We start from the raw sequence: 25,714 nt of genomic DNA on the forward strand, positions 1-25,714 counted from the left end.
TCAGCATCTTGTACTTCCTGGTCCACTTTAGCACAGAACAGCCATTATTAGAATGCCACTGTCAGCAGATACTAGGTACAGAATCCTCTTAGCGGGTACAGATGATACGTAAAGGCACCTCCATCTTGGATCGATCTGGCTCACACTGCCCACAGCTTCTCAGCCTGCTGACATCAGAGGTTGGCAGGCCATGAAACTGGATGTCCTTGATGTTATTACTCTGGAAGCCATTTTAGTATCTGGTTCTAATCTAGGTGATTGTGTTGTAGATGTATGTAGGCTGCAGCCTAGGCTTTTGTACAGGCGCTTTTAGGGTATAGTTTAGTTTTATTACGTACAAATTGGCAGTATTTAACATGCAAACAAGAACAGTAGCTACTAGCTAGCTCTCATCAGAGCCCAGTCTAAATTGGCCCAGTCTAAGTTGGCCCAGTCTAAGTTGACCCAGTCTAAATTGGCCCAGTCTAAATTGGCCCAGTCTAAGTTGGCCCAGTCTAAGTTGGCCCAGTCTAAGTTGGCCCAGTCTAAGTTGGCCCAGTCTAAGTTGGCCCAGTCTAAGTTGGCCCAGTCTAAGTTGGCCCAGTCTAAGTTGGCCCTAGTCTAAATTGGCCCTAGTCTAAATTGGCCCTAGTCTAAATTGGCCCTAGTCTAAATTGGCCCTAGTCTAAATTGGCCCTAGTCTAAATTGGCCCTAGTCTAAATTGGCCCTAGTCTAAATTGGCCCTAGTCTAAATTGGCCCTAGTCTAAGTTGGCCCTAGTCTAAGTTGGCCCAGTCTAAGTTGGCCCAGTCTAAGTTGGCCCAGTCTAAGTTGGCCCAGTCTAAGTTGGCCCAGTCTAAGTTGGCCCAGTCTAAGTTGACCCAGTCTAAGTTGGTGTAACTGGTGGATATTAAAAGACTGTTAATGACAGGCTTTGAGAATGTAGTAAACTAGTGTGATCCTCCCACTGGGGCGCTGCACATAGAATTACACTACATAGAAAGGACATTGTAACTCTCTGTAGAAAGTCATGATGATTTTACAACTGTGTCAGGTACTACCTCTTCTGTTTTCTGTTTTCTGTGGTCTAACAGCACTTGTGTGTTTTCAGAAACCAAACTCAAGAATGTTGATATGCCTTGCCCTCCCATTTCTATACCAGCTAACAGTTCTAGTTGCAATTTGCAAAGATTCTAACCCATGAACTGACACTGCTGGAAGAGAGCTCTCTGTACTGTGATTGTTTCAGTGATTTTTATCTGGATGTTCTTCAAGAAGATGTTAAAAAAAATTCTCACTCTTTATGGTGTTTGTCCCTTTCTGTGTCCTAATTTCTGTCAAGAGAAGCATTGATACAGGATGTGTTTTGGCTAATGTCTAGAGCGCTCTCCCCAGTGCAGTCCTGGGTTCAAATAGTATTTGAAATCTATTGTGTTTGCTTAAGCCAAAACTGGAGTGGTAGATGGCTTGGTTTATACTTTTGAAACTATTTCATTGGCCCTATTGCGGCAGGCAAGCTCAATCACAGCTTAAGTACATTTAAAGATTTTGAATACTATTTGAACCCAGGTCTGGGACAGGGTATTTGGCCAGCTGTGACTCGGGCTGAAGTGCTACTAGCTGCTGCAGTGGGGGCAGAGTGACGTCGGTTCAATGCGTCCTATTGCCCTCCCTTTTAAAAGTCTGTTCATGAAATGGCCGTCTCTGTTTTGCTCCAAGATCTGTGCTTGTCCCATTTGGTTTAGGATTTCAAGCACTGTATTTGAAGATGACTGCTTCCTATTGAGACAATGTGTGTTCATTATGCACTAGTTAACTACACATGGTTGATGATATTACTAGATATTATCTAGCGTGTCCTGCGTTGCATATAATCTGACTGAGCATGCGAGTATCTAAGTATCTGACTGAGCGGTGGTAGGCAGAAGCAGGCGCGTAAGCATTCATTCAAACAGTAATTTCATGCATTTTGCCAGCAGCTCTTCGTTGTGCGTCAAGCATTGCGCTGTTTATGACTTCAAGCCTATCAACTCCCGAGATGAGGCTGGTGTAACCGAAGTGAAATGGCTAGCTAGTTAGCTAGTTCAAACGTCACTCGCTCTGAGCCTTTGAGTAGTTGTTTCCCTTGCTCTGCATGGGTAACGCTGCTTCGAGGGTGGCTGTTGTCGTTGTGTTCCTGGTTCGAGCCCAGGGAGGAGCAAGGAGAGGGACGGAAGCTATACTGTTACACTGGCAATACTAAAGTGACTATAAGAACATCCAATAGTCAAAGGTATATGAAATACAAATGGTATAGAGAGAAATAGTCCTATAAATACTATATTAACTACAACCTAAAACTTCTTACCTGGGAATATTGAAGACTCATGTTAAAAGGAACCACCAGCTTTCATATGTTCTCATGTTCTGAGCAAGGAACTTAAACGTTAGCTTTTTTACATGGCGCATATTGCACTTTTACTTTCTTCTCCAAACACTTTGTTTTTGCATTATTTAAACCAAATTGAACACGTTTCATTATTTATTTGAGCCTAAATTGATTTTATTGATGTATTACATTAAGTTAAAATAAGTGTTCATTCAGTATTGTTGTAATTGTCATTATTACAAATAAATGTAAAAAAGAAATCGTCCGATTTAATCGGTATCAGCTTTTTTTTGGTCCCCCAATATTCGGTGTCGGCGTTGAAAAATCATAATCGGTCGACGTCTAGTTTACACCGTAGTAGTCTAGTCCTGTTTGAATTACATAGGAACGAGTTTCCTCCGCCCATAAACACTACATCCTCTCTGCCCGGCTTTAAACAATTAAGATAAAAAAAAAAACTGTTTGTCTTTTGTGTCCATTTGAATGTACCTTATGATGTCACTGCAATGATGAGATCGATGTTCTTCTTTGTTTTATTATTTCGCTGTCATACTGTGTTCAACCGTGTTGGATCTTATTTTTCTTTATTTGTAATGTTTTATTATCTCTCTGTCAAACTGTGTTTAACAGTGTTGGATCTTGCCTAGTCATCTGGTTTTAAGAGGACCACAATGGAAATAAGTCCCAGACTTTGTTATCCTCCATGATTTTACTGATGTGCGTGTAAATGGCTTTGTCAAGTTTTATGTGTGCTTGTTTTTTGAAATGGTCGAATTAATAAACTAAATTCTTCTTACAGACCTTGTCACTTCTGAAATCCACACCACAACCAAAGTTAACCAAACTTCCTCTCCCACAGGATACATGTGTTTTATGTGTGCTGAAAGGAAACTCTTAACTCTTCATTGACATTACAGGAGTTTTATGCTCAAAACCATCGCAATGTGGTCTACAGGTCGACCGCGCCTTTCCACAGTGTGACTTCTCCCCTCCTCCTTCCCTTTCCACAGTGTGACTTCTCCCCTCCTCCTTCCCTTTCCACAGTGTGACTCCATCCCTCCTCCTTCCCTTTCCACTGATCTCCTTTCTCTTCCATACCGCCCTGTGATACCTCCCCCTCAGACATCACACACATGATCTGTGATCATTACTGCTCCTGTAGTCACAGTCTTCTGTGATCATTACTGCTCCTGTAGACACAGTCCTCTGTAATCATTACTGCTCCTGTAGACACAGTCCTCTGTGATCATTACTGCTCCTGTAGTCACAGCCCTCTGTGATCATTACTGCTCCTGTAGTCACAGTCCTCTGTGATCATTACTGCTCCTGTAGTCACAGTCCTCTGTGATCATTACTGCTCCTGTAGTCACAGTCCTCTGTGATCATTACTGCTCCTGTAGACACAGTCCTCTGTGATCATTACTGCTCCTGTAGTCACAGTCCTCTGTGATCATGACTGCTCCTGTAGTCACAGTCCTCTGTGATCATTACTGCTCCTGTAGTCACAGTCCTCTGTGATCATTACTGCTCCTGTAGTCACAGTCCTCTGTGATCATTACTGCTCCTGTAGTCACAGTCCTCTGTGATCATTGTCACAGCACACAGAGTAATTCTCATAATAAACAAATGGCATGTGTGCTTCAGTGTTCACTTCAAACCCTCTCTTTGGTGTGTCGTGTGCCTCCTCTTCTCCCTCCTTCTCCCATCAGTGTGGGGTTTCTCTATTCTGAGTGTGACCCTGGTCAGTGCCTTCTCTCTCACCGGTGTGTTCCTGGTTCCCCTCATGAGGACGAGTCACATGCGCCGGGCGCTCGTCTTTTTCATCGCCCTGTCCATCGGGACGCTCTACTCCACCGCTGTGTTCCAGCTCTTGCCAGAGGTGCGGTATCCATCAATCCCCTGTTGGGGGAAAAAGTCACCCCCCCCAAAAAAAGATTTCTCCCCCATCCCCTCTCTCTATATACTCCCTTAACAACAATGCCCCACCGACCACAGCACTCTTCTCTATTCTTCACCTCCTCCTGGGCATTTCCTTCTCTTTCTTCCTGGGGGTGTAATTAGCAGCTTGGGAATTGTCTTGTTCAACCAACCAGTGGTCATCAAAGAGCTACTGTGATTCTACAGTTGCTTCAGTGAATTTTTTCCCTACCACTGGAATTGTGAACTGATTGTTCTCTCTCTCTCTTATCTGTGTGTGAGTCTACACGGGCTGGTCTGGCTACTCTGCACTCTTCGCTGGCTGTGGAATATATGTGCCATCTGTGAGACTGATTCTCCTTTGAGAGAGGCTGGCTGGCTGACCTGCTGGTTGGCTGGCTGCACAGTGCATCGTACCCCTCTAAGCTCACCTCAGGGGAAACCAGGCCAAGTGGGTATTTGCTGCTCCCAGTGTTCCACAACTTTACCCCCTTTCTCAAAATACGATTGGTGAATTTGGTGTAAAGAATAAAATGAGTCTCTCAGGCAGTGGGACTGTTTAGTCTGTCTGCAGTGAGACAGCAGGAGCTCAGACCATGCCCTGGGGCCGCTGGCAGCTAGCTTGTGGAGTGGTGCAGAGCAGACCTGGCCCGAAAGACAATGGCGTGTGTGTGTGTTCCTAGCTACCCTTTCCCTAGCTACCCTTTCCCTATCTTTCTCTGGTTTTATCTGATCGGTCTTGCGTTGCGTACTCCCTAATACCCGCCTGTATCGTGTGACCGCTCCAGTGTAAGCACCAGTGGTTCCAGGTTGCATCATGAAGGCCTGAGGATTCTGCTTCCTCTGATCTGCGATGACATAATTACTCCCTCGTCTCTTAATCACAGGCTGTTTGGGGTTGGAACACTGATCTGATGGGAAACAAATCATGGTGTCTCCTCTTCACACAGTGATCTCACACACACACACACACACACACACACAGGTCTGTGAATGGACATTGATTGTGAATAGACAGTCAGTGTCCATTGATTGGGCATTTCCTGTTCTCTGGGACCAGAACTGTTGAGGGTGATGTGATTTATCTTCTTCAGGGCTGACATTAACTGGTGTTCTCAGGTTAATCCTTCTACTGCAAAAAAATAATATCTTTAATGATTTCATGATGTTAATTTAACTAATTTTCCCCTTTTCCTTTTTTCCTCTCTTTGGTCCCCCTTCTCTCCCTGGTCGTGGTCAGTTTGGGGTTATGGCTTCCTGTGTGTGACCTTCATTTCTCTGTGTTCGCTGGTTGGGGCCAGTGTGGTCCCCTTCATGAGGAAAACGTTTTACAAGCGTCTGCTGCTCTACTTCATAGCCCTGGCCATTGGCACGCTCTACTCCAACGCCCTGTTTCAGCTCATCCCAGAGGTAGTGTGAAGGGCACTCTATTCCCTACGTAGTGCACTCCTTTAGGCACACTATTCCCTACGTAGTGCACTCCCTTATTTAGTGAACAACTTCAGAAACCTATTCCCTATGTAGTGCACTCCTTTAGGCACTCTATTCCCTACGTAGTGCACTCCTTTAGGCACCCTATTCCCTACGTAGTGCACTCCTTTAGGCACTCTATTCCCTACGTAGTGCACTCCTTTAGGCACCCTATTCCCTACGTAGTGCACTCCTTTAGGCACACTATTCCCTACGTAGTGCACTCCTTTAGGCACACTATTCCCTACGTAGTGCACTCCCTTATTTAGTGAACAACTTCAGAAACCTATTCCCTATGTAGTGCACTACTTCTGGCACCCTATTTCCTTTTATAGTGCCCTACGTTTGGCTGAGGCTATGGCCAAAAGTAGTGCACTATATAGGAAATAGGATGTGCTCCTCTACCTCAGATGTTCCCTCGCTTCAAGCAGCCCTCAGCCCAAATGAAACCAGACTTAACTACGGTCATGCCCGGCCCATAGATTAATTAGGAGAACCACACACTTAATTACCAGGGTCACTTTATTGCCCCCTTATATGGTTCTGAAAAGCAGATCCGTTGAGCTGCTGGTGGGCCTTCCTGGAAAGAGGGAAGCACTGAGGAAAAATAGAATCTGTAGCTTTAGTCTGTTCTTAGATGAAATACAAAATTCACCTCCTACACCTGGGTCCATTTTGCACCAGAAAACCCTATCCCATATCAGTTGTCACATGATCCCAAACCAACATGGCAGAGAAGAGTCATATTTGGAACCAGACAGTAGATGACCTTAGCAGACAAACAGCCCAAGGTGTTAGCGAATGTGCTGATTACAGTGAAATACAGATACAACGTCTGTTTTTTTTTTAAACACTTGAAGCAGTATTTTGCCATTTGATAGCACTCTAAACCATATTTTTATTGGTGATGTTTATAACAGTAGGCTATCTCTTAGCCTGGAACTGTGTCCTTGAGGAGAGAAACTGGCTAGTGTTTGTAATATCCTGTCCCTGCAGCCAGCCAGCCAGGGGCTGTTGTGTCTTTCTCCCATAGTCTCAATAAGATATCAGGGAGAATTTACTTAACATTTGACTTCCTGAGATTAGTTGTCACCTAGTATTGTTCACATACCATTTTATAAAAGAAGACTGACAAGTGTGAAGTTAGGGATTGGTATTACCAATCTTTAAAAAAAACAAATGTATGTACTGAAAATCCTTCTCAGTGCCACATATAAACACATACAGTAGGTCAGTGACCTCGATTTAGAGTGAGAAAATGGCCGCAGCTTCAATTGTGCTGAATCATGACGCAGCCACAATTTGATTCTCTTCCCATGTAAGAGTCCCTAGCTAGTTCAATCAAGCCAATTTATATTTTTACACAAATCTTTTCACAGTGCGATGTAATACCCTGCTATTAACCAATTTGACTGATGCATTATAGATAACTATGTATATTATCCTCCCTAGGCATTTGGTTTTAACCCTATGGTGGACAACTATGTGTCTAAGTCCACGGTGGTGTTCGGAGGGTTCTACCTCTTCTTCTTCACTGAGAAGGTCCTCAAGATGCTGCTCAAACCCAAGGATAAGGTGCGTCTGCGTTCAACAACTTTTGTTTTGGGTAACGGTGAGGTAAATGACTGAAAAATGCACAAGGATGACAAACATGAGATATTGTCATTGCTTTCACCCTGTCTGTTTTTGTATGGTTTAAAGGTTTAAGGGGTTTAAATGGCACATTTTTAAAAACATGACATTTGTTTGCCTGGTGCGAATGTGTGACTGTGTGCACCTATTGGGATTGGTCAGAAACCAGAGAAGTGTTACGTACTGCACATGCATTATAAACTCAGCATAAAAAGAAACGTCCTCTCACTGTCAACTGTGTTTATTTTCAGCAAACTTAACGTGTGTAAATATTTGTATGAACATAACAAGATTCAACATCTGAGACATAAACTGAACAAGTTCCACAGACATGTGACTAACAGAAATTGAGTAATGTGTCCCTGATCAAAGGGGGGGGGGGGGTCAAAAGTAACAGTCAGTATCTGGTGTGGCCACCAGCTGCATTAAGTACTGCAGTGCATCTCCTCCTCATGGACTGCACCAGATTTGCTAGTTCTTGCTGTGAGATGTTACCCCACTCTTCCACCAAAGCACCTGCAAGTTCCCAGATATTTCTGGGGGGAATGACCTTAGCCCTCACCCTCCGATCCAACAGGTCCCAGACGTGCTCAATGGGATTGAGATCCAGGCTCTCTGCTAGCCATGGTAGAACACTGACATTCCTGTCTTGCAGGAAATCACACACAGAACGAGCAGTATGTCTGGTGGCATTGTCATGCTGGAGAGTCATGTCAGGATGAACCTGCAGGAAGGGTACCACATGAGGGAGGAGGATGTCTTCCCTGTAACGCACAGTGTTGAGATTGCCTCCAATGACAACAAGCTCAGTCCGATGATGCTGTGACACACCGCCCCAGACCATGACGGACCCTCCACCTCCAAATCGATCCCGCTCCAGAGTACAGGCCTCGGTGTAACGCTCATTCCTTTGACGATAAACGCAAATCCGACCATCACCCCTGGTGAGACAAAACCGCGACTCGTCAGTGAAGAGCACTTTTTGCCAGTCCTGTCTGGTCCAGTGACAGCGGGTTTGTGCCCATAGGCAATGTTGTTGCCGGTGATGTCTGGTGAGGACCTACCTTACAACAGGCCTACAAGCCCTCAGTCCATCCTCTCTCAGCCTATTGCGGACAGTCTGAGCACTGACGGAGGGATTGTGCGTTCCTGGTGTAACTCGGGCAGTTGTTGTTGCCATCCTGTACCTGTCCCACAGGTGTGGTGTTCGGATGTACCGATCCTGTGCAGGTGTTGTTACACGTGGTCTGCCACTGCGAGGATGATCAGCTGTCCGTCCTGTCTCCCTGTAGCACTGTCTTAGGCGTCTCACAGTACAGACATTGTAGTTTATTGCCCTGGCCACATCTGCAGTCCTCATGCCTCCTTTCAGCATGCCTAAGGCACGTTCACGCAGATGAGCAGGGACCCTGGGCATCTTTCTTTTGGTGTTTTTCAGAGTCCGTAGAAAGGCCTCTTTAGTGTCCTAAGTTTTCAGAACTGTGACCTTAATTGCCTACCGTCTGTAAGCTGTTAGTGTCTTAACGACCGTTCCACAGGTGCATGTTCGTTAATTGTTTATGGTTCATTGAACAAGCAGCATGGGGAACAGTGTTTAAGCCCTTTCCAATGAAGATCTGTGAAGTTATTTGGACGTTTACGAATGATCTTTTGAAAAAGGCATGGTTCTTTTTTTGGTGAGTTCATAACCTTATAGACGTGACCCAATACACCTGACCATATTGTAGCGTTTCTCAGCCCAATGAACCCAGGCTTCAGGACCAACAGTCATCTAGTATGTTTGTGCCAACACGAGATCACCTGATTTCAACTCGTCAACTCATTTATCGTAACACCTTTTGGCTAGTTCAATCAGGTGTGCTGGTGTTGGAATTGAGCAAATGTGAAAAGACTGGTATTCCAACTTCCAAAGAGATTAGGTTGAGAAATCTTGCTCTGTAGTGCTCATAAACATAGTCTCGACCAGGGCTTTTCACACACACACCGATAAGCATCCGCTCTTTAGATGGATTGGAGAGATATTACGGTTTGCATTGTGACCATGTGGATAAAATCATATGAGTCAAGGCTGGTTTAGCTTGTGTATCAGGGCGTTGGTTTTATGAACAGTAACCGTTGCCCTTCAACTGAAACGGGTGTGGAATGTTGCCTCTGCTTAATGCATCTGGGATGACGACGTCAGACGGTTGTTGTTGGGTCTGTTTGCTTTGTGTGGTGTAGCCTGGAGGAGACCTTACTTGGACGTGAGTCAATGACACGTTCATAATTACACGTGTACTTAAGACAGACTGAAGTGAAGTAGACACCTGCAACACAAGTTCACATGCAGAGTCTTCAGAAAATGATTCACATCCCTGGACTTTTAACCCCGTTTTGTTACAGCCTGAATTTAACATGGATTAAATAGAGATTTATTTTTCACAGACCTACCTACAATAATGTCATTTTATTTGAACAAATTAATAAAAAATAAGTATTCAACCCCTTTGTTATGGGAAGACTCAGAAGTTCAGGAGTACACATTTGCTTAATAAGTTGCATGGGCTCTCTCTGTGCTATAATAGTGTTTTAATGTGATTTTTGAATGACTACCTCATCTCTGTACCCCACACATCTGTAAGGTCCCTCAATCGAGCAGTGAATTTCAAACACAGGTTCAACCACAAAGACGAGAGAGGTTTTACCTCACAAAGAAGGGCACCTATTGGTAGATGGGTAAACATTTAAAAAGCAGACATTGAATTAGGCTGGGTCGGTATTCCAGGGTATTTGGGAAAAGCCTTGGGATGGTTAATACAGTCTATAGCGTCACAACTATTTATTTTAATATTTGTATCAACTTTTTAAAGTTAATACCAGCAGTCAACTTGTGCAAAACGTTAGATTAAGCAGATTATGTTCTTCATTTCACCTGTCACATTATGAAGCACTTCGTAGTTCCCCAGAACAGCTGAGCCACCTGTCACGTGTTCGTTGTAAAGAGCTCAACAAGAGAAAGCGGTGAGTCTGTAGCGTTCTGTCGGGGAGTCTGTAGCGTTCTGTCGGGGAGTCTGTAGCGTTCTGTCGGGGAGTCTGTAGCGTTCTGTCGGGGAGTCTGTAGCGTTCTGTCGGGGAGTCTGTAGCGTTCTGTCGGGGAGTCTGTAGCGTTCTGTCGGGGAGTCTGTAGCGTTCTGTCGGGGAGTCTGTAGCGTTCTGTCGGGGAGTCTGTAGCGTTCTGTCGGGGAGTCTGTAGCGTTCTGTCGGGGAGTCTGTAGCGTTCTGTCGGGGAGTCTGTAGCGTTCTGTCGGGGAGTCTGTAGCGTTCTGTCGGGGAGTCTGTAGCGTTCTGTCGTGGATTCTAGAGCGTTCTGTCGGTGAGTCTGTAGCGTTCTGTCGGGGAGTCTGTAGCGTTCTGTCGGGGAGTCTGTAGCGTTCTGTCGGGGAGTCTGTAGCGTTCTGTCGGGGAGTCTGTAGCGTTCTGTCGGGGAGTCTGTAGCGTTCTGTCGGGGAGTCTGTAGCGTTCTGTCGGGGAGTCTGTAGCGTTCTGTCGGGGAGTCTGTAGCGTTCTGTCGGGGAGTCTGTAGCTTTCTGTCGGGGATTCTAGCGTTCTGTCGGGGAGTCTGTAGCGTTCTGTCGGTGAGTCTGTAGCGTTGTGTCGGTGAGTCTGTAGCGTTGTGTCGGGGAGTCTGTAGCGTTGTGTCGGGGAGTCTGTAGCGTTGTGTCGGGGAGTCTGTAGCGTTGTGTCGGGGAGTCTGTAGCGTTGTGTCGGGGAGTCTGTAGCGTTCTGTCGGGGAGTCTGTAGCGTTCTGTCGGTAGCGTTCTGTCGGGGAGTCTGTAGCGTTGTGTCGGTGAGTCTGTAGCGTTGTGTCGGGGAGTCTGTAGCGGTGAGTCTGTAGCGTTGTGTCGGTGAGTCTGTAATGTAGTTAGTCCCGAAATACTAATCTAAATGACAGAGTGAAAAGAAAGAAGCCTGTACAGAATATAAATATTCCAAAACAAGCTTCCTGTTTTGCATCAAGGCTCTAAAGTAATACTCAGAAAAATACAGAAGGACGCTAAATGAAGCTAAGCAGGCAAAATCCTAGAGGAAAACCTGGTGGAAAGTAGACAACCAAACACTGAATTCACCTTTCAGCAGGACAATAACCTAAAACACAAGGCCAAATCTACAGAAGTTGCTTAATAGACAGGGAATTTACCTGAATGGCCGAGCTACAGTTTTGACCTAATCTTTTTTTTACCCCTTATTTCTCCCCAATTTCGTGGTATCCAATTGGTAGTAGTTAGTCTTGTCTCATCGCTGAAACTCCCGTACGGACTCTGGAGACGCGAAGGTCGAGAGCCATGCGTCCTCCGAAACACAACCCAACCAAGCTTCTTGACACAATGCACATCCAACCCAGAAGCCAGCCGCACCAATGTGTCGGAGGAAACACCGTACACCTGGCGACCTGGTCAGCGTGTTTTTTAGGAGCATATGCCCACTTGGGTGATTGAAAGATGAACTGAGGTCCACACTCCAGTCCGGTTGGTGGTGGTAATGCACCTTAAAGTTGGTTGTCAACCGCCATATAAAGTCCAAAGAAGAAGAAGCCTGAAGGAGGAGAGATTACTAGAAACTAACTTTTACCCTTTTATCAGTGGATTAATTGTCGGAGTAAAGGACCTTGTGCATTTCAGGTAAAATAACAACCCAATGTTTATATCCCAGGACAGATTAGCTAGCAACAGCATGCTAGCTAACTAAATTGCCATAAATGTTTAATGCTTTTCAACCTGTCCCCAAGTGAATATAGTTGGTTCAGAGTTTGTTTTGATATTTCAATCTGCGTGTCCCGATTAGCATCTGGTGTGGATGATCAAAAACCAGCGTGCTGTCTGGTCAGCATGTTAGACTTACCCAGAAAGACTTGCAGCTCTACTCGCTGCTACAGGTGCTTCTCCAAAGTATTGACCCAGAGGTGTGTGCACTTACGTAAATTGGCTATTTAAAAAAAAAAAAAGTAAAAACTTTGTCATGATGGGGTATTGTGTGTAGATGGGTGAGAGAATGTTTAATCCATTTTGAATTCAGGCTGTAACACAACTTTCTGAAGGCACTGTAAGCGTGTAATGAAAGGGAAAGGGGAATACCAAGTCAGTTGTACAACTGGAATGTGTCTCCTGCATTTAACCCAACCCCTCTGAATCAGGGGGGGGGGGGGGGGGGGGCTGCCTTAATCGATATCCACATCTTCGGCGCCCGGGGAATAGTGGGTTAACTGCTGTAACTATTCCTTCCTCTGAATATATTCTAATTTATCAGTGACTACTGTACGTGTCAGACCAACCAGCTAGACGCCGAGTGAGATGCGTCACATCGTTTAGTGTGAGACGATGATAAATCCACTGATGACAAATGAGAATGACCTTCCTGGAAAGAAACCAGTTTGATTTGGAGCGACGATGTGAACTGTCTTAAAAAGATGCTTCACATTGGTGCCATTTTTCCACAGTAAACAATCAAGCCATGAGAATGTAGAATAGAGACATGAAAGAACACTGTACTACCATCACTGAACCCGTCTCTGTAGCCCAGGGAAAGTCCCGGGAAGGTTGCTTAGCGATGCTACTATCAGTGGATAGTTTTAATCTGGTCAGTAGTGTTTGATGAGATGTTTATTTGATGCTTTGCTATGACCCAGAGTAACCCCTGTATGTAGTAGTGTAGTAGAGACACACACACACTCATGCCATCTGCCATACGGGTCTGTTGTTGACATTGTTTGAGGTGATGCTTCCTCCTATTGGACCTTCAGCATAGTGCAGCTTTGAGCCATATGATTAAGACCTGAACTGTCAAGCCAATGTAATACCTTAACAAACACGGGTCAGGTGTGGCCTCTTAAACCAATCATATGGTCTACTTGACCCATATACTGAACAGTGGCCGACTGAAAGCTGTGCTTTACCGTGGCGTCGTTAAAATACTTTTCATGTGACTGGTAGGGACTTCTGATTCCCTTGCTAATGGTCCTCTCTCTCTCTCTCTCTCTCTCTCTCTCTCTCTCTCTCTCTCTCGCTCGCTCGCTCGCTCTCTCGCTCTCTCTCTCGTGCTCTCTCCCGCTTTCTCTCGCGCTCTCTGGCACTCTCTCTTGCTCTCTCTCTTGCTCTCTCTCTTGCTCTCTCTCTTGCTCTCTCACGCTCTCTCTCGCTCTCTCTCGTGATCTCTCTCTTGCTCGCTCTCTTGCTCTCTCGCTCTCTCTCTTGCTCTCTCTCTCTCGCTCTCCCTCTCTCTCCCTCTCTCGCTCCCTCTCTCTCCCTCTCTCGCTCCCTCTCTCGCCCGCTCTCTCGCTCTTGCGCTCTCTCTCTTTCTCCCCCCCTCCAGGGCCATGACCACAGCCATTTCCCAGCCAACGGAGACATGGAAGAGGGTGTGACAGAGAAGCTGCAGCAGAGTGGAGAGGCGGGGCTTAACCTGCCCAAAGTGGACGGAGGAGAGGGGGACCGCATGCTCACCCCTGCACTGACCCCACCGGTGAGAGTGACAGACACACTCACCTCCACACTGACCCCACCGGTGAGAGAGACACTCACCTCCACACTGACCCCACCGGTGAGAGAGACACTCACCTCCACACTGACCCCACCGGTGAGAGAGACACTCACCTCCACACTGACCCCACCGGTGAGAGAGACACTCACCTCCACACTGACACCACCGGTGAGAGAGACACTCACCTCCACACTGACACCACCGGTGAGAGAGACACTCACCTCCACACTGACACCACCGGTGAGAGATACACTCACCTCCACACTGACACCACCGGTGAGAGAGACACTCACCTCCACACTGACACCACCGGTGAGAGAGACACTCACCTCCACACTGACACCATCGGTGAGAGAGACACTCACCTCCACACTGACACCACCGGTGAGACAATTTACATTGAACTTTTTTGTAATATAGTTTAGCGTTCAAGCGTTCATCTTAAGATACTTTTGGTCGTGTAGTGTATGTGGACACCTGCTCGTCGAAGATAATTAGTGAGGTCTGGCTCGCAGTTGGCTTTCCAATTCATCCCAAAGGTGTTCAATGGGGTTGAGGTCAGGGCTCTGTGCAGGCCAGTCAAGGTGTTCCACAGCGGTCTCATCAAACCATTTCTTTATGGACATCGCTTTGTGCACGAGGGCACTCCACAAAGTTGGAAGCACAGAATCGTCTAGAATGTCATAGTATACTGTAGCGTTCAGATTTCCCTTCACTGGAACTAAGAGGCCTAGCCTGAACCATGAAAAACAGCCCCAGACCATTATTCCTCCACCAAACTTTACAGTTGTCACTATGCATTGGGGCAGGTAGCGATCTCCTGACACAGCCAAACCCAGATTCATTCATCGGACTGCCAGATTGTGAAGCGTGATTCATCACTCCAGAGAATACGTTTCCACTGCTCCAGAGTCCAATGGCGGAGAGCTTTACACCACTCCAGCTGACGCTTGGCATTGCGCATGGTGATCTTAGGCTTGTGTGCGGCTGCTCGGTCATGGAAACCCGACGAACAGTTATTGTGCTGACGTTGCTTCCAGAGGTAGTTTGGAACTCAGTAGTGAGTGTTGCAACCGAGGACAATGATTTTTACACTCTACACGCTTCAGCACCCGGCGGTCCAGTTCTGTGAGCTTGTGTGGCCTACCACTTTGTGGCTGAGCCGTTGTTGCTCCTTCTCTCAACCAGCTTCATGAGGAATGCTTTTCCAACAGTCTTGAAGGAGTTCCCACATGCTGAGCAGTTGTTGGCTGCCTTTCCTTCACTCTGCGGTCCAACTCATCCCAAACGACCTCAATTGGGTTGAGGTCGGGTGATTGTGGGGCCAGGTCATCTGATGCAGCACTCCATCACTCTCATTCTTGGTCAAATAGCCCTCACACAGCCTGGAGGTGTGTTTTGGGTCATTGTCCTGTGAAAAACACATGATAGTCCCACTAAGCACAAACCAGATGGGATGGCGTATCGCTGCCGAATGCTGTGGTAGCCATGCTGGTTAAGTGTGCCTTGAATTATAAATAAATCAGTGTCACCAGCAAAGCACCATCACACCACCTCCATGCTTCACGGTGGGAACTACACATGCAGAGATCATCCGTTCACCTCCTCTGCGTCTCACAAAGACACGGGAGTTGGAACCAAAAATCTCACATTTGGACAAGAAGATTATTCTGAGAGATTTAGCGCGAGAGTTGTTCTGAGAGAGCACACAAGTATTATGAAAAGCAAGACAAGATACAGGTCTATAGTGTTTGTACGTCAGAGGAGTCGAAGTGTTGCTTTCTTGAGGAGGGCAGCGACTCGGGCCATTTTGAAGTCAGAGGTCAGGGATGAGGGAAGTGAGGAATGGGAGACGGTCTCTAGAGATGGTCTGGAGAAGGGATGAGGGGATGGGGTCGAGCGGCAGGTTGTCGGCGGCCTGACCTCGCTAGTCGTAGGATTTCATCTGGAGACAGAGGAGAAAAAGGTCAGGGCGTAGAGTCGTTCTGTGTGAGTGGGACCAGTGGACTCAGTAGGGTCGTTCTATGTGAGTGGGACCAGTGGACTCAGTAGAGTCGTTCTGTGTGAGTGGGACCAGTGGACTCAGTAGGGTAGTTCTGTGTGAGTGGGACCAGTGGACTCAGTAGGGTCGTTCTGTCTGAGTGGGACCAGTGGACTCAGTAGGGTCGTTCTATGTGAGTGGGACCAGTGGACTCAGTAGGGTCGTTCTGTGTGAGTGGGACCAGTGGACTCAGTAGGGTCGTTCTGTCTGAGTGGGACCAGTGGACTCAGTAGGGTCGTTCTGTCTGAGTGGGACCAGTGGACTCAGTAGGGTCGTTCTATGTGAGTGGGACCAGTGGACTCAGTAGGGTAGTTCTGTGTGAGTGGGACCAGTGGACTCAGTAGGGTCGTTCTATGTGAGTGGGACCAGTGGACTCAGTAGGGTAGTTCTGTGTGAGTGGGACCAGTGGACTCAGTAGGGTCGTTCTATGTGAGTGGGACCAGTGGACTCAGTAGGGTAGTTCTATGTGAGTGGGACCAGTGGACTCAGTAGGGTCGTTCTATGTGAGTGGGACCAGTGGACTCAGTAGGGTAGTTCTGTGTGAGTGGGACCAGTGGACTCAGTAGGGTCGTTCTATGTGAGTGGGACCAGTGGACTCAGTAGGGTCGTTCTGTGTGAGTGGGACCAGTGGACTCAGTAGGGTCATTCTATGTGAGTGGGACCAGTGGACTCAGTAGGGTTATTCTATGTGAGTGGGACCAGTGGACTCAGTAGGGTCGTTCTGTGTGAGTGGGACCAGTGGACTCAGTAGGGTCGTTCTATGTGAGTGGGACCAGTGGACTCAGTAGGGTAGTTCTGTGTGAGTGGGACCAGTGGACTCAGTAGGGTCGTTCTATGTGAGTGGGACCAGTGGACTCAGTAGGGTAGTTCTATGTGAGTGGGACCAGTGGACTCAGTAGGGTCGTTCTATAAATGTGTAACTTTTGCTTTGATAATGATAAATACAATGATTACAGTTAGGCCTACTTTTCATTAGCAGCAGGGATTTGTCTCCAGTGCAAAGTAAGACAACTGAGAGAGTTTACTTTTTTTTTCATCATAGGATAAACTATTTCATATAACGTATCCAGGGAATGCATATGTTGATGTGCAACCTGTTGAAATAGGATCCAGAATGATTGGATTTATTTTTGAGCGCTTCCGAGATGAATTTGCTGACATCGTTGGGCATTGGCCTATAGGCTATATAATTCACCACCTGAGGAAGAGTGAACTCAAATCAATAGATTGATTGACTCTGAATATGATATTGTTGCTCGATAGCCATATAGGCTAATTGATGAATGTATCAGTAAATGTAACATCCTACTAAACGTTCCAGTACCAGGCCTCGGCTACTTGATGTAGCCCTGTTCACTGCAGTTGGTGCCCTCCGCTCGGCTAGTGGTGCCCTGAGCTCAATGTTGAGAGGTGAGAGAGAAGTTATATACTCCTAGAAAGCTGTGACTCTCTGTAACTAGAACAACAGTAGTTGCTTTGAAATTGCGTTTTTCAGCAACAGTTATATGCTTTGCTTATCAAAATGCACCTCTTTCTCCTCTGTGCGCACAGTGGCGAGAGGGAGTGAAAGTGGCTCGCTCATCGAGCATCCGACAGAGAAACAGGGACAGGCTGATACTTTCATAGCAGGAATCAACATAATGGATAGGAGATTACTGTTGGCCAAATAATGGTTTTAGAACAAAACAATCTGCCGGGACATTTTGTAGCAAAATCGGAGGAAATTACCGACCAATGCAAAATGCTTCGGTAAGAGCAGGGCAGTGTCGGTAAGAGCAGGGGATTGTCGGTAAGAGCAGGGCATTGTCGTTAAGAGCAGGGGATTGTCGGTAAGAGCAGGGGATTGTCGGTAAGAGCAGGGGATTGTCGGTAAGAGCAGTGCAGTGTCGGTAAGAGCAGGGCATTGTCGGTAAGAGCAGGGCATTGTCGGTAAGAGCAGGGGATTGTCGGTAAGAGCAGGGGATTGTCGGTAAGAGCAGGGCAGTGTCGGTAAGAGCAGGGCAGTGTCGGTAAGAGCAGAGCAGTGTCGGTAAGAGCAGGGCAGTGTCGGTAAGAGCAGGGCAGTGTCGGTAAGAGCAGGGCAGTGTCGGTAAGAGCAGGGCTGTGTCGGTAAGAGCAGGAAATTGTCGGTAAGAGCAGGGGATTGTCGGTAAGAGCAGGGGATTGTCGGTAAGAGCAGGGGATTGTCGGTATGAGCAGGGCAGTGTCGGTAAGAGCAGGGGAGTGTCGGTAAGAGCAGGGGAGTGTCGGTAAGAGCAGGGGAGTGTCGGTAAGAGCAGGGGATTGTCGGTAAGAGCAGGGGATTGTCGGTAAGAGCAGGGGATTGTCGGTAAGAGCAGGGGATTGTCGGTAAGAGCAGGGCAGTGTCGGTAAGAGCAGGGGATTGTCGGTAAGAGCAGGGCAGTGTCGGTAAGAGCGAGGGATTGTCGGTAAGAGCGAGGGAACGTCGGTAATTGTCCCAGCTCTAAAACACACATACTCACCCAGCACGTACCCCACCGGTGTGAGAGCGCGAGCGCACACACACGCCGTCACACATACTCACACACACGCCCGCACTGAACCCACCGGTGAGTCATACACTCTCCCTCACACCTCTCCTCCTCTCCAACAGGACTCTCAGAGCCTGGGTGGAGGGAACAACAGCAGAGGAGGCTGCTATTGGCTGAAGGGTACAGCATACTCTGACATTGGCACTCTGGCCTGGATGATCACGTTGAGCGACGGGCTCCATAACTTCATCGACGGCCTGGCCATCGGAGCCTCCTTCACTGCCTCGACCTTCCAGGGCATCAGCACCTCCGTGGCTATACTCTGTGAGGAGTTTCCCCATGAACTGGGTGAGTGTTACAGTCTAATGAATGGGTCCAGCACCCCAAAAACAAAAGACCTCTATAAATCATTACATTTACTTTCTAATGTTTGGGCTTACAGTGCATTCGGAAAGTATTCAGACCCCTTGACTTTTACCACATTTTGTAACGTTACGGTCTTATTCAAAAATGGAATAAAGATATATTTTTTTTACTCGTCAATCTATGCACAGTACCCAATAATGACATCACAGTACCCCATAATGACATCACAGTACCCCATAATGACATCACAGTACCCCATAATGACATCACAGTACCCCATAATGACATCACAATACCCCATAATGACATCACGGTACCCCATAATGACATCACAATACCCCATAATGACATCACAGTACCCCATAATTACATCACAATACCCCATAATGACAAAGCGAAAACTGTTTTTTAGACCCTTTGCTATGAGAGTTGAAATTGAGCTTAATTCCATCCTGTTTCCTTTGATCATACTTGAGATGTTTCTACAACTTGATTGGAGTCCACCTGCGGTAAATTAAATTGATTGGACATGATTTGGAAAGGCACACACCTGTCTATGTAAGGTCCCACAGTTGACAGTGCATGTCAGAGCAAAAACCAAGCCATGAGATCGAAGGAATTGTCCGTAGAGCTCCGAGACAGGATTGTGTCAAGGCACAGATCTGGGGAAGGGTACAAAAAAAAATTATGCAGCATTGAAGGTCCCCAAGAACACAGTGGTCTCCATCGTTGTTAAATAGAAGAAGTTTGGAACCAGCAAGCCTCTGGCCGCCAGGCCAAACTGAGCATTCGGGGGAGAAGGGCCTTCGTCAGGGAGGTGACCAAGACCCCGATGGTCACTCTGACAGAGCTCCAGAGTTCCTCTGTGGAGATGGAAGAACCTTCCAGAAGGACAACCATCTCTGCAGCACTCCACCAATCAGGCCTTTATGGTAGAGTGGCCAGACAAAAGCCACTCCTCAGTAAAAGGCACATGACCGCTTGCTTAGAGTTTGCCAAAAGGCACCTAAAGGACTCTGACAGTGAGAAACAATATTCTCTGGTCTGATGAAACCAAGGTTTAACTCTTTTGCCTGAATGCCAAGCGTCATATCTGGAGAAAATCTGGCACCATCCTTACGGTGAAGCATGGTGGTGGCGGCGGCATGCTGTGGAGATGCTTTTCAGCTGCAGGGACTGGGAGACTAGTCAGAATCAAGGGGAAAGATGAACGGAGCAATGTACAAAGAGGTCCTTGATGAAAACCTGCTCCAGAGCACTCAGAACCTCAGACTGGGGCAAAGGTTCGTCTTCCAACAGGACAACGACCCTAAAGACACAGCCAAGACAACACAGGAGTGGCTTCGGGACAAGTCTCAGCAGAGACCTGAAAATAGCTGTGCAGCGACGCTCCCCATCCAACCTGACAGAGCTTGAGAGGATCTGTAGAGAAGAATGGGAGAAACTCCCCAAATACAGGTCTGCCAAACTTGTAGCATCATACCCAAGAAGACTCAAGGATCTAATCGCTGCCAAAGATGCTTCAACAAAGTACTGAGTAAAGGGTCTGAATACTTATGTAAATATGATATTTCAGTTTTTAATACATTAGCAAAAATGTCTACACCTATTTTTGCTTTGTTATTATGGGGTATTGTGTGTAGATTGATGAAGGGGAAAAAACAATTTAATCCATTTTAGAATAAGGCTGTAACGTAACAAAATGTGGAATAAGTCAAGGGGTCTGAATACTTTCCCAAGTGCACTGTATAAGTGGTTTATGTGAATCCAGCACTCTTCCACCTATCCAAGCAATATATGTCTGGCTGTGCTGATATTGTCCTCTTCTCTCTCACCATCTCCTTCTCTCCCTCCAGGAGACTTTGTGATCTTGTTGAATGCTGGGATGAGCATCCAGCAGGCTCTGTTCTTTAACTTCCTGTCTGCCTGCTGCTGCTACCTGGGCATGGGTTTTGGCATCCTGGCAGGAAACAGCTTCTCACCTCAATGGATCTTTGCCCTGGCAGGGGGCATGTTCCTCTACATCGCCCTGGCAGACATGGTGAGAGAGGGGATGGGCGTAGGGGGGTGGACACGGCCGGTGATGGTCCGGTGGAGTGAGGGGGGGGGGGGGGGGTTGTGTGTCCACTGATCATAGATATGGAGCACAACATACCGTTTGCCCATCCAATGTTATGTCTAAGGATAACTCTGTGTGTGGGCAATAAGTAACTGACCTGCCCCCCCCCCTCCCCCTTCTATCCGTAGTTCCCGGAGATGAACGAGGTGAGTCGTGAGGAGGAGGAGGCGGGTGGAAGCAGCTTCCTTGTGACCTTCATCATCCAGAACGCGGGCCTCCTAACCGGCTTTGCCATCATGCTGCTTCTGACCACCTACTCTGGAGCCATCACTATAGACTAGCATTAGTATTCACACAACTACACCCTGTCGGTTTTAACCAGATCCAACCGCTTTCAACTGTAATGATTCCTTTTGGAGCTGAATGGAAATGCCCGCCTATCCCTCCCCAGGCTCCCTCTCAGGCCCCATTTTGCCCCCGATTCTCCCTCAGGACTTTAGAGACCCGGGGCTTCAGTACTAGTGCGGCAGGAACGCACCCTATAAGACTTAAGCAGTTCCCAAATGCAGTAGCTACTAGTACACTGGCAGGGGAACAGGCCTCCCTCATCTCTCTTGGGCCTTCTCTGACCCCCCTAGTATACTGGCAGGGGAACCGCCCTCCCTCATCTCTCTTGGGCCTTCTCTGACCCCCCTAGTATACTGGCAGGGGAACCGCCCTCCCTCATCTCTCTTGGGCCTTCTCTGACCCCCCCTAGTATACTGGCAGGGGAACCGCCCTCCCTCATCTCTCTTGGGCCTTCTCTGACCCCCCTAGTATACTGGCAGGGGAACCGCCCTCCCTCATCTCTCTTGGGCCTTCTCTGACCCCCCTAGTACACTGACAGGGGTACCACCCTCCCTCATCTCTCTTGGGCCTTCTCTGACCCCCCCTAGTACACTGACAGGGGTACCACCCTCCATCTATCTCTCTTGGGCCTTTTCTGACCCCCTTAGTACACTGACAGGGGTACCACCCTCCATCTATCTCTCTTGGGCCTTCTCTGACCCCCCTAGTACACTGGCAGGGGTACCACCCTCCCTCATCTCTCTTGGGCCTTCTCTGACAAGCCCCCCCTTGCCAGCTAGGTGACTAGCCTAGAGATCCCTTTCCCCTCTGTTCTATGCCACCTGCAGGGACAGGAACGAGTCATAGGCAGGGGGTAGGACCACCATATTATCTCCTATGCTGATGACCAACAGACATGCAATATCTACAAACCATTTATACAAACACAGTTCATATATAAACTATAACTAGGTATAAATAAAGTTATTTAATCAAACACTTCCTTGTTCCCCAGACTACTGAGAGACCATTTCGGCTCTACAAAGACTCTTGCTGTTGTCATGGAGATCATTCTGTCATTGGTTAGTTTGGACATGCATGATGAGCGTCGAGTTGGACATTTTGAGCAACCAGTGGTGTATTCATTACGGAAACCGTTTGAGAACCAAACAGTAGCAAACAGAGCAAATGGAACGAAATGGTAAGGAACCTACCAGAATTTGTCCAATAGAAACGGTTGTTTGGTTTCTGTTGCAAAACATTTTGCAACAGAATCAGCGTAATGATTCCACCCCATGGTCCAACGACTTGGAAATAGTGTATTTATGTTACCCATATGCCTCTGAGTGCCCATGGGCCAAACTACGGTGGCCTGCGCAGCACAATCAGGTAATAGCAGTTGTATTGTAGACATCCTTGGACCTTTTTTTCATTGTCAGAGTGCAAACCCTTTTTTTCAATACATACCAAAAAGAAAGTGTTCTATAAATATATATATATATATATACATATATAACACACAGATCAACTGGAAAGTTGAGCAAGCCGCCGTGAAGAAGATCAAATCCTTTCCCCAACATAGGACTGATGTGTCTGTGTTATGTTTTACTTCAGGAGGAACCAGACAAATGCAACGCGTGTGAATTTTAACAACAACAACAACATGTGGACAGACAGACCGTTTATGATGGACTCCACTGGGAATTGTTTTTCCTCCAAAGTGTGACAAGTGTGAAGAACAAGAACCTCCTCTGATTTGTAGCTTTCTGTCCTGGTTTCCTCGGTTGTCATTGTTCTCTACTAAGATCTCAGCAAATAGCTCCCTATTATAGTACACTTCCTAAAATAAGGTTTTCTGTAGGGAATAGAGTGCCATTTTGGACAGAGCCTATGTTTGATGGATGGACGGACTATGGTGGCACCTGAAGCCACGGTCTATTTCTCCCGATCAGTTCCCCCATCTAGCTAACCATCTGTGCCCTTCATATGTCGTTGACCTGATTTTTCTAAGACTCTAATCTCTATGAATGCAATCCTCCATTCCTTATCCATACCGTTATCATTTTGAGATAACGTCTATTGTTGTATTATTTGTATGTAATGAATGAATGTTTAGAATCAAAGACCGTACACCCAGAATCCTAGTCACACTTAAAGGAGGAGTTCACTATTTTACAAGATAATGTTGAGATGGTTCCTCACCCTGAACATAGTCGATGGGCCAGGAGAAACTGTAATCCATGGTTCAGTTTTCTTTAAACAGCCACAACAAACTTCAACTTTTTCCCCACCGCTGGCTAAAAATCTCTGGAAGTGATGGGCAGCTATTAAAAAGTAAAATGTCCAAATCGCCCAAAATCAATTCTATATTTTGTTTGCTGTAACTTTAAAGTGATTTGGCCTTTAAAAATAAAAAAACATGCTCACAGCCCCAATCACTTCCATAGATGTTTAGCTAGCGGTGGCCGAAGTTGGTAATGGCTGTTTAATGAAAACTGAATTTTGTATTTAACTAGGCAAGTCAGTCAGTCCCGAGTGGCGCAAGGCACTGCATAGCAGTGCCACTAGATATTCTGGATTCGAGGCCAGGCTCTGTCACAGCCGGCCGCGACAGGGAGACCCATGGTGCTGTGCACAATTGCCCCAGCGCTGTTAGGGTGAAGGTTTGGCCTGCAGGGATGTTCTTGTCCCATCGCGCACTAGCGACCCCTGTGGCGGGCCAGGCACAGTGCACCCTGACACATTCATGCGGCTGGCTTCCTCGTTAAATGGGCATTGTGTCAAGAAGCAGTGCAGGTTGTGTTGGGAGAGGCGGTCAAGAGCTGTGCGTTCTCCGAAACACAACCAAGCCGCACTGCTTCTTGACAACAATGCCCATTTAACGAGGAAGCCAGCCGCATCAATGTGTCGGAGAAAACACCGTGTCAGGGTGCACTCCAGCGCCATAGACTACTTTCAGGGTGAGGAACCATCTAACATAAAGTTGTAAAATACTGAACTACTCAATTTTTAAGATGTTTTTGTCCTTATCCAACACCCTATAGAAACCATCTCACTCCTTCAGTGACGTGAGGGTGTCATTCATGTAGCAATGCCCAAACCACATGGTTGAATCTGTAAGGCTGGCCATGTAATGAATATTCAGCTTCTACAATGTCAATGGTTGATTAGATCAGTGAGTTATGAAGTATGTATTATAATATAATACGTATTATATTAGTGCTGGGGTCATGACAGTGCTATAGGGTTATATAACAGTTGATACGAAGAGATAAGTTATAAGTTAACAGTTGTTATAGCTTTGCCACCAGGGACCGGTGTGGTAGTAACAAAAATGTGCTGTGACATGAGGTCAACAAAACTGTAAAACCATGATGATGCAGGACGAGTGGGCTTCCTCAGTCTCGACAGAATTTATTTGGAGAGAATGAATTGTACCATTTAGCAGATGCAATTGTGTGTAATATTATAAGTGACCCCTAGAGGGAGACACTGCCTCTGAAATGAATCAGCATAAAGCAGTGGATAATATTTCCCCCCCCTTCATTGAGTATTTGCTCAGAGCTGTACTATAGTTGCTATGCATTGACTTCAATGTCGGTCTACAATTTATCTTGATTTTATTGGCATAGAATAGATTAAAATCCTAAAGATTAGGTGAGTAATTGTTCTTTCACTTTTCTGAGTTAATCTATATGAAATAAACCATCTCATTAATTGTACAATGGCAACCATAATGTATTGGAACGTTTTGAAACGGTTAGTTTTAATGGATAATCAGCGTTATTGTTTAAGCCATAATGTTTTGAAATGCATTTTACATTTTAAGTTTATGCACATTACACACTTCTTTTGTTTTAGAAATACAAGCCATGTGAAACTAGACAATGCTGCACTATTTTTTTGTTGTATTTATTCATTTTCTTCTTAGCGATCATTTTACATTTTTGCACATGTAAAACAGATTTGTTAGTCATATGGATACATCAATACAACACGTATGAAATCAGAGTACATACACAGTCAACACACATTTCCACCTCGACGTCTTCAGCCTCCATTTCGACAAGTCCTTACCTCCATGCGGGATTTTGCTGTCTGAAACACTTACTTGTGTGTGACCAACCAGGGTTGGTGTCAATTCAGAACGTAAAACCAAATTCCAATTCCGAATGTTGTTCATTGAGAATTTGATTTGGAATTTCGGTGTACTTCCTGAATTCAAATGGAATTGACCCCAACTCTGATTCAAACTGACTTTAGACTTTTTAAAGAAGTTATTTATTGGTGACGTAAAGATGTCGGACTCCTGTGAATAGTGGGTGTCAAGGAAGTGTTGTACTTTTTGCAGTGTGTTGTGGGAGCTGGGAACGTGTATTTTTTTTTTATAAACAATTTTCCTAAATTAACTCGTGTCTCATTACTTTGTTACACAATATACAAGGTATAACGTTAAAAGTACTTCATAAAGTCATTTTTTAGAACGAATACATATATTCTAAACATAACTTATAAATGAACAATTTCAAAGATTTTACTGAGTTAAAGTT

The 25,714-nt window shown here is 46.3% G+C and overlaps 1 protein-coding gene across 12 annotated transcripts in view; it reads left to right on the forward strand.

The window, feature by feature from the left end:
- Positions 1–25,573, forward strand: part of slc39a14 (solute carrier family 39 member 14) — a 49,586-nt gene extending 24,013 nt beyond the window's left edge. For 5 of the 12 annotated variants that reach the window (XM_036936402.2, XM_090191188.1, XM_090191187.1 and 2 more), the window contains 6 exons: positions 4,057–4,226; positions 7,187–7,309; positions 13,712–13,861; positions 18,535–18,760; positions 20,635–20,819; positions 21,026–25,573. In XM_036936402.2, coding sequence (XP_036792297.1) covers positions 4,057–4,226; positions 7,187–7,309; positions 13,712–13,861; positions 18,535–18,760; positions 20,635–20,819; positions 21,026–21,178 — 1,007 coding nt within the window. In that variant the 3' untranslated portion in view covers positions 21,179–25,573. Of the gene's footprint in view, positions 1–4,056; positions 4,716–5,504; positions 5,675–7,186; positions 7,310–13,711; positions 13,862–18,534; positions 18,761–20,634; positions 20,820–21,025 lie in introns of all 12 variants that reach the window. The other 7 variants (XM_036936396.2, XM_036936399.2, XM_036936398.2 and 4 more) reach the window with 3 other exon arrangements.
- Positions 25,574–25,714: the final 141 nt, after the last annotated feature.

Source organism: Oncorhynchus mykiss, chromosome 11, assembly GCF_057628025.1.
Source record: "Oncorhynchus mykiss isolate SJ-2025 chromosome 11, ASM5762802v1, whole genome shotgun sequence".
In the NCBI taxonomy this organism is placed as follows: Eukaryota; Metazoa; Chordata; class Actinopteri; order Salmoniformes; family Salmonidae; genus Oncorhynchus; species Oncorhynchus mykiss.